The 9,862-nt window shown below is 26.6% G+C and overlaps 2 protein-coding genes across 2 annotated transcripts; both read right to left on the bottom strand.

Annotated features, from left to right (window-relative positions):
* Positions 1-2,326: 2,326 nt before the first annotated feature.
* Positions 2,327-3,378, bottom strand: LOC119673343 (antigen 5 like allergen Cul n 1-like). The gene is made up of 3 exons (XM_038084610.1): positions 3,181-3,378; positions 2,699-3,096; positions 2,327-2,629 (listed from the first exon to the last, which is right to left on the bottom strand). Exons 1-3 carry the CDS (start codon positions 3,292-3,294, stop codon positions 2,377-2,379), a joined length of 765 nt encoding a protein of 254 aa, XP_037940538.1. The 5' UTR covers positions 3,295-3,378; the 3' UTR covers positions 2,327-2,376.
* A 2,255-nt stretch (positions 3,379-5,633) lies between these two features.
* On the bottom strand, positions 5,634-6,666 carry LOC119673333 (antigen 5 like allergen Cul n 1-like). The gene is made up of 3 exons (XM_038084599.1): positions 6,507-6,666; positions 6,050-6,450; positions 5,634-5,964 (listed from the first exon to the last, which is right to left on the bottom strand). The coding sequence occupies exons 1-3, from the start codon at positions 6,624-6,626 to the stop codon at positions 5,727-5,729; spliced, it is 759 nt and encodes a 252-aa protein (XP_037940527.1). The 5' UTR covers positions 6,627-6,666; the 3' UTR covers positions 5,634-5,726.
* Positions 6,667-9,862: the final 3,196 nt, after the last annotated feature.

Raw genomic sequence — 9,862 nt, 5'->3', positions numbered from 1 at the left:
TAAATTGTCATGTCAGTAGCTATTTAGTGCGTACTCAAACCTTATATATTCAATCTGTATATATTTTTCAATAAAAAAAATGTGTAATTTGTGTAATCACGACTTGAAATTATAATATACATTATATTATAATATAAATTATAATATACAAACAAAAAATGATTTTATGTTATAGTTATGACTTATTTTAAGAATAAATTATATATCTGCAAACTTCTTTTTAAACACTGTATGATTGGTTCAAATTTATAAAAAATTAAATATTTTCATAAAATTTATATTATACACATTACTATATAATCGCACATGACTTTGTTAACATATGTCTTCGAGTTCTACTATTCAAGTATAAAGTTATAAAAACAGTCCAGTTTTTGGATTATAATTTCATTTTAGCATAACATAATAACTCTTCATATCATATATATTTATTATATTTATATATATATTTCATTATATTGATGCGAATATTATGTGTGTTATTATTAATCATTTAACGTTTGTGTTACAATCGTTTAGTAAGACAAATGATTTTTATGACATTTTTTTCTAAGTTCCAGAGTTTTAACTTCGAGTTTAAGATAACTGAGATACTCAGAAAATACTCAATATAGGTAGCATTTTCTAGGTATTGTACAAAAACTTTATAAGGAAATTACTCAAGTTATAATGTATATTCTCATTACCCGGACTAATAAATTAACTCTGATTAGTATAAATAGAATTCTTATTTAAACAATAATTATTGAAGTATAGAATGGCTTCGCGAAAATTTATTTTAAAATTTTAAAATATAAAACTACGTAAAGCTGGTTTTATATATTTTGATTTTTATTGCATCATAGATATTGTAGATAACAAGTTAAAAGAATATTTGTTTAAAGCTTTACTAAGAGAATTGTAAAAATAAAACAAAACTGCAAGTTTAATATAATTAAAATAAACAGTGATTCATTATTATCTTTTTCAGAGATACGTAGTACGTGATACGTACTTTCAATTTGCACCATTCATAAATTGAAAAAAATTCTGTTTACCGCATTCTATAATATAACAATTTTTTTAATTGATAAATTGTAAATTTTACACTTTGAAAAATAATTTTTAACTTTAAAATGATTGATTAATTTCGTCTTTGACTGTAAGTAATTATAATTATAGGACTTGTCATATAATTTCAGTAATTTTAATTTAATATACTATGTACTATACATGGAATAAATAAAACAAAAGCAACTTATGCAGTTATTGCACTAAAATTTTTTAAACAACTTTATCTTTTTAATTTCTCAATTTATTTTAATTATTTAATATAATTAAGATAGAGACATGTTTTCTGACTATGCTCAAATTAGGATTCTTAACAGATTATGTGTTTAGTCTTTCCAGAACATAGCATTTATTTTGGCAGTTTTCAATGACAATGACATAATCTGCCTTTGCGTCTTAGGGAATACCAAATATGATTGATATTCTTACTGAACGTAAATTTGTTGAATATTGTTTTCCTTTTACCACTTAAACCAGACAAGGCAAAGCAGTGTTCCTTAGTAATAAATTTCAGAATTTGCGCCTTTTAGGAGCAAATTACTACAATTTTGGAGCACTTTTTGCTTTTAAGGAATAATTTTGTAAGAACTATTAAGAATTATTATAAGATAATAACATAATAAATTAACATTTTTACAGTCTGTATAAGTTTTTTCTTGCTTGTTATTTTTGGTGGCAAATTGAAAGTGAGCATATCTACATTTCCTTTCAAATTTAGGCGCAATCAAAAAGTACCAAAACATTGTAAAAATACGAAATTGGCAATACTGATGTGATAATCTACATAACATGCATTTTCGGCATAGCCCGAAAGAGCCAATTTTAATATTATTTAAATATATTATTTGATTGTTTTATTGTATTATTATATTAATGACTTTTTGATGTCTATAGCTTCAAGTTAGGAATGAAGTTTAGATAATGGTCATATATAAATTCTTATATATAATTATTCTTATATATGAAATATATTTACGAATATGTATGTCTGATTTAAGTATTACGCCAAATTGTAAAAAAGTAACTTAAAAAATATAATTAGCTTGTAAAAATATATATAATCCATAAATATACAAAAATAAAAAATACTACTTAGTACATCAGTCCCAACACTATCATTGGGTAGATTAAATTTTTTGGTCTTTTAAAAAGATTTAAGTTCAATTCTTATAGTAAGTTTGAAATTTTCCAACAAAAAAAAAAATATGTATTAGAAAATTTAGTTCATTGATAATTTATATATTTACTTTTAAATTAATAACTAAACGAAATAGTATAATTTTTTCATATTTCATTATTATCAGATTTGTGCTTAAAGAATTCATCTTAATAAAATTTATTAACATTGTACTGTTCAGAAAGACTGCATAAATTTGGGTACGACGGATTAGTACCTGTAACGCAACCAGTACCGGCAGTAGGACAATCACCATAAATTGGAAAATCAACGATATTTGTAGTTGCATAATTACAAGCAATCAGAAAAACTTTATATGAATTAGGTTTTGAATAAGTCAAAGCTGCACATCCCACGTGAGTATTTCTATCCGCCACCATAACTGTAAAATGGCCAATTTTACTAAAGAAGAGATTGAATTAATAGCTTGATATGTAAATATAATTAAAAAATAAGCTAAAATCTACTTACAACAGAATTGAATTATCTGAAGGAAATTTTTGTATATATTTCATATTACTGTCTTTGTATTCCCCGAACCATAAGTCCACTGCTCTTGTTGATAAGGTTTGGTAATTTGGTTCATTCCAAAAGCCAATATAAGCTAAGTTTTGCCCAGAATATTTGAAAGCCACTGTATTGTGGCACGAGTCATGTTTCATGACACACTGTTTCACATTTAAGGCAGCAAGTGAGGACAACTCATCGTTCCACTGCATAGTAGCCATACGACATGCTGGACTGTGATTTTCTACATTACCACCAGCCACGGAATTACGTTTGCTATTGTGTGCATCGAGGAGTAGATTTTTGAGTTCAGGTGTTATGTTAACCAGTGCTGCATCTGAAGCACAATCAGCAGCTTTTTCCTACAGGAATAACATTAAAACACACTTTTATAGAAGCTATTTTTAATATAAATACGTTTATAAATAATTAGAATAAATTTTTACTCCATTATTATTGCAAGCTATGTGGTCATTGCATATGTCACAGTAGTTGGTATTGCTCAAAACGCCTAAGAAAAGATGGGTGCTAAGTAAAACGTAAACAGCAAAACGAGTCATCTTCCTTGGAGATTAAAATTTTTTCAATTTTTATTTTTAAATTAATTTTTTTTATTTTTTAATACTGTGCTTGAAGCTTTAACGAATTTTTCAGACTAAATTGTTTGTTCCTGATTTAACTGCTTTTATTCTGGCAGTGTGCATCATGTAACAAATTATACTCACCGTTCATATGTTTTATCTTTTAGGAAAGCAAAAAATAATTAATAAATAAAAAAAATGACAACAAAAAAAATATATTATTTATTTAACAAAAGCTTAGATATTTCTGCCGGTCTGTACCTCAACACCACTTTTGTGGTCTGCAATGTTAATAGTAATATTATAAACATTTAAGTGACTAATACGATAAAAGTTGTATTTAAATGGAGAAGACGGAAAATATATTCTATTGCTTGGAGAGAAAATTATGTTTCAAGCCATTGCCTTCAGAAACATCGCTAGTACTTATAATTGCATTTAGAAGGCATTGGGTAGATAGAAACGCTAGCGTAAGTATAAATATTTAATTGAAAACATAATAGAAAATTTTATTGCTATTTATTCATGATATTTAATTCATTGTTAATTGTTAATATAATATTATGTTTAAGACAAATTATTGCCTTCAATTATCCATAGAAATACAATATTCGTACAATGTATGGGTGTATATAAAAAATATCTTATTTTTGCCATCATATTTTCTAAAACAATTAAAGCCAATTGGTTACAGTGATTATAGCGTATAAACGGTTTGCTTTGACCGACTGTAAAATTAATGATTATTAAAATTATCTTTGGTACTGAAAACGTATACAATGTAAGTTTTACGATTCTAGTAATACATACCATAAGATATTAAATTTATTTTATCAATTTTATTACTCTATTCAAAGAAAATGAAATTAGGAATGCATTCATATCGTCAGGATTATTTATTGCACTATCCACAAAAACTTAATATAAATAATAATAAATTTTAAAATTTCTATATATATTAGTATATAAAAATTTCAAATTATTTACTCTTATATCTTGATTTATTCAAATAAAAAAAACGGTCATATTAGTACTCGTAACTAAGTATTGTATAATATTCTACCAATATATAAACTATAAACTCAAAAAACAAGATTGCTACTACGAAGTATTAGATCATCAGCAACTATTTTTTTATATCTGTAACTCTATTCTGAATAAAAGCTTTATTAAGTTCAACAAGATACTCGTCATGTGGGGAAGGCGTTGCAGATCACATAGGTAGACCACATTTCTTTTTAATATTATTGTGAATTAGGACTGTTGCAAGTTCATCAAGATATTTTTCATATAGGCAAGGAAATGTTGCAGATTATATAGACAATTCTTACACATTTCTTTTTATGGAGAGATTCAGTCTGATTAATTTTTTTCTACAACTTTTGACCATCTCTCTTACTATTAATTGTATTCTTTACAATTTATTTAAGAATACAATGTTTGAGTTAAGCAGACATTATTCATCGTTAAAAAATATGTATTCAGTCTGATTAATTTTATTCTACAACTTCTTTAATATTTTCAAAAGAATTTAATGTCTGAGTTAACCAGACATTATTCATCGATAAAAAATATATATTCAGTCTGATTAACTTTATTCTACAACTTCTTTAATATACTCGATAAAATTCAATGTTTGAGTTAACCAGACATTCATCGATCAAAAGATATTTAGTAGTAAAAGTTTAAATAACTGAGTATTTAGTCTATTTAAACATTTTTGAATTTTTTTTAGAAACATTGGGCTTGAAGTTGTAACGCTGAAGAATAATTGTTTAAATGTTTGGTGTAATGTCTGTACAGTGAAAGCTCTGTTTAACCGACACTCTTTTAACTATGCAAATGTGTTAAGTTTCAGTTTTTATTTTGAAAAAATGTATGCTCTTTCATAGAGACAGTCCAATTAATCGGTGAGAATAGTTGATCATCTTAGTTTTCACTTAAAAGAACTTGTACCATATATATGCATACGCAAATGTATATATATTTATATGCTGAAAGCCGCATATATCTTTTTAGTTTTAAAATAATCACGTCTATGGGCTATGCTTTTTGATATTTTTGTATGAAAGAGTCTGGTATTAAGCGCTCAGCTCGTTTAGCGCATTGCTTGACTTTTCCAGGCTTTGCCTCTCTGCGACGTAGGTCCTCCTACACGTCATTTCTGCAAAACGCAGAGCTACGATCTCAGTTGCATCAAGTAAAAATTCATGCGAGTGTGGTTGTCACATATGTGTTTGAAAGTTTATATCAAAATTAGCTCTGTTTTGGGTTTTTTGGAATAAAGTTTTAATATTTAAAATATCGAAAAAGAAAATAAGTTAAACAAATGCTAACGTTTGAACAAATAACTTGATTGTGTGATATTATTGTTATTAAAATATAATTCAAACTTTTGACTGATATGCATATTATAAGCCATCATAAACTTCATTAATTGAACACAAATGAGTAAAGTTGGCATTTCTACCGGTTTTGCAATCATTACCAGATCCACCTACTTGATATGCCGACTTTCCTACTATATTTGTTGTAGCATAGTTGCATGCAATTAGCGTTCGAAGATATTCACCATTCATATAACGTATTGCACCACAACCAACATGTGTATTCCGATCAATTACCATAGGCAGAAAGTGTCCAATTTTCCTTATAAAGAAAATATAAAAAAATATAAAAATATTGAAAAAAAATATAATGAAAATACAATAAAAAAATTGAGTAAAATATTTACGGTCCTCCATATTTTTTGGGAAATTTATATATAAACTGCATGCCAGCATGTTCATGTTCATTCCACCAACGATTTATACGATTTTTAATAATCCAATCATCTGAATAGACTTTATTTTTTAAAGTATGACCAAAATAACCCAAATTTTGACCGGATTGTCTAAAATCCTTTGTATTGTGGCACTTATCATGCTTCTGGACACATTGCATAGCATTCAAGGTAGCAAGTTTTGCTAGTTCATCATTCCATTGCATACTGGCCATACGTGTGGCTGATAAGTAACCATTCAGATCGCCTCCAGCGATTTGATTACGTTTGGTATTATGCTCATCGAGAATAGTTGTGATAAATGGAGAAAGATCAATCACATAAGCATCAGTTGGACATGCTGATGCCAATTGCTTTATAAAATTGTTAAAAACTTAATTAATAAATTTTAATATTATATATTACTTACAAAAGTGTTCTTGCAGGCAATATGTTTAATTCCTGATGGACAAATTCTTGGCACACAGTAATCAGTTGCATCTACTCTCCACAAATTAATTATTAAAACTAAAATAAAAGTTAACTTCATTATGGTTTAAAATGCGTAATCGTTGTGACTTAACTATAGGTGTAGTATGTTTCATTACTGAATTTTTTATACTTTGTTAGAGTTCTAAACGGAAGAATATCTTAAATTCATAAAATATATTCATTTCATCTGTGCAAATAAAATTTTAAATATCTATGGATTGTAAAGTACGTAGCAAGTATTAAGTGAGCTGGGAACCTTATAAATATTCTGTTATTTAATGTTTATGGTTTTCTATCAGTTATTACATTAAACCAATGATAAATATAAACTATAATTTTTAATTTCAAAATTCAAGTTCCCTAAAGTAAGCTTAAGTTGCAGTTTTTAGGGGACTATAATGTGAATATATATTTAAATTTTAAAAGCATCTTTGGGCTTTAGCTCAGTTGACTAATGAGTATTGACTCTGAGCTTCAATTTTGACAGGGCATGGGATCACCCCTTGGTACTTATAGTCGCAAAAACTTTATTTAAGAACAACTAAATGTAAGAAATAATTTCAAGAGCACTGATGATGGGTATTTGGCAATATTCGAAACAGCTGTATCTATACTATGACTATAGTCAGGTCAGCCAAGAGTTCAATTAATCATTAATTTTGGCATAGTATGAGTCAACTCTTGGTGCTTGCAGTTTCAAAAAATTATTTACGAATAATTAAATATAAGAGATAGTTCCAAGACTTGGGCTTTGGGTCAGTTGACTAATGAGCACTGACTCTGAGCTTCACAATTGGCAGGGCATGAGATCAACCCTTGGAATCAATTTAATTATAATATTTCAATATATATATTATATATATATATATATATATATATACTATATATATATAATATATATATATATTTATATATATATATATATATATCAACATTATCTGTGCTATCTTCTTTTCCATATTTATGTGGCACTAGTGTTGTAGGTTGCATGTACTACTGTTTTAGTTTACTTCAGATATATAGGATAAAAGGGTACTAAGTCTAAAACCAGTCATAATGTAATACTTCAACATAAAAGTTCTTTACTTACATATACCCATCACATTTGCTATCCCCATTTACTTATTTTATTTAAAATAAGGTTTTACACATTTGGAACCCTCAAAAATTCAAAATTTATAATTCCCCCGGAATGCAAAATTTGGAAATCCTTGCTTGCTTGTTGTTATTGTTCTAACCCGTAGTCACCTCCAACATTAATAGATTACAAGATACATATAATGGCCAAGATGGGATGTGAGGAAAAGAAGTGGTGAGAGGGCTATGTGGGATGTAACGATGATGAAGGTTTGGTAGAATACTCTGCTCGGTGCATTTATATTGCTTTAGTTGGAACTAAGAAGTATTTTCTATGCGTGAATCGTTCATTGATGACGAGTGAGTTGGATAATTAAATTTGGCCACTCCTAAAATAATGTTTGTTTTAGCAGCATTAAACGGCTAAAATTGTTATTAGTTATGTTATATTTGTTCTGGATAACAACGAACCATTTTATCCAAGTATGTGACAACTTATTTTTTTGAGATCGCTATTATAGGGAAAACTATTAAAAAAGGATGTATTCATGAACGCACATTTCTCTTAATCGTGCAATGTTGAGGGTTTCCAGTTTTTATTTTGTGTACCATTTATTTATTCATACAAAATATCTAGTAACATCGCTTATAAGTGCTTTTACTGTATATAACCATTACAATTGATTTTTTTGAGAAATTAGCACATTTTATTGTAATAGAAATCTTTGAAATTAAGATCTTTAGTCAGGCAAGCATAAATCTAAATTGAATTGGTACCATTGCATAGTCGGTTAAATACTGAATCTTATAAGAATTCAGTATAAGAATTTAATATAAGAATATAAGAATGTTATACCGGGTCCTATGAGATCTATTGTGCTTTGTTGTAACGTATTCTTTGGCTTAAGCCAAATGTAAGTATAGAACTATTATATGGAGAGCGATAACGAGTTTAGTAGTTTAATTGCAATTTAATACTTTAATTGTTCTAATTGTTAATCGTTGTGGTTAAATTATATTTTGCTATTAATTGATTTAATTGTTTGGAATATTTTTTCATAAATATCAAATTCAAAACAAATTAACTTGATTAATTCAAACGCGCGCGATTTTAACAGAACTGGTTTTTTTCTTTTCATTTTTACAAAAACTTTAACAATAAAAAGTAATAAATTAATATATATTGCTAATACTAAAAATAAGAATAAAAATAACTAATAACCGCAAATAAAATTTAGCAGAGATGGTACTTGAGATACAGCAGCAGCCAAACGCAACTGACTAAATGGAATTACTTGTAAAAACCAAAATTATTGTTATGATAATTTTATATTTAATTTTTCTTAGTGCCAACCTAAGGAGTTAATGGAGATAATCATTATTACGTAGTTGTGAAAACCGAAATTAATTTTATAGAAACAATATATAAATAAAAATACTGTATTTATTGATAATTTGATGGCAGTTATTATTTATTTATAAGAATATTAATCAATAATAATTATTTATTTATAAGAATATTAATCAATAATAATTATTTATTTATAATAATATTAATAAATAATAATTATTTATTTATAATAATATTAATAAATAAAAATTCTGTTAGTAACTGTTAGGAATATAATGGATATAGCACTGTTTTGATATAATATATTAAAACTCCAGATTTGATTATGGTTTAATGAACTGGCCAACTGTTATTTTTATTAAAATATTATTATTAAAACAATTTCTTGCAAATTAATATATTTAAATTCTAAGTAAAAAAACATTTATCTATTATCAGTGAAGACGCGTCTCGGGCGCTAATTATGATTGACATTTGATTTGTATGCACTTTCTTATAGGAAATATAAAGTAAATTCGACAATAATAATTGCGTGCAACGCATATATAAATTAAATAAAAATATGTAAAGTAACACTATTGCATATAAACATTTAATAAATTATTATAAGTTTTAGTATAAAATAAACTACATCTACATATGACTACACTGTGAAAAATATTGTAATTACATATCTTACATTAACACTTAGTATTCTAAAAGGTATAAAAACTAGTTATAAAAACTGCTACAAACTATTTAAAAAAAACTTGAATTATAACAAGTCATATTTTTCCTTAATTGAGCATAAACTTTTAAATACAGGATTTGGGCCAGTTTTGCATCCGGACGCACTTTTTCCTTTTATATAAACTGGATGATCAATA

The sequence above is a fragment of the Teleopsis dalmanni genome, chromosome 1, assembly GCF_002237135.1.
Source record: "Teleopsis dalmanni isolate 2A chromosome 1, ASM223713v2, whole genome shotgun sequence".
Classification (NCBI taxonomy): Eukaryota; Metazoa; Arthropoda; class Insecta; order Diptera; family Diopsidae; genus Teleopsis; species Teleopsis dalmanni.
Note: the sequence above shows the minus strand (reverse complement) of the source record. Positions and strands in the feature narration are given on the sequence as shown.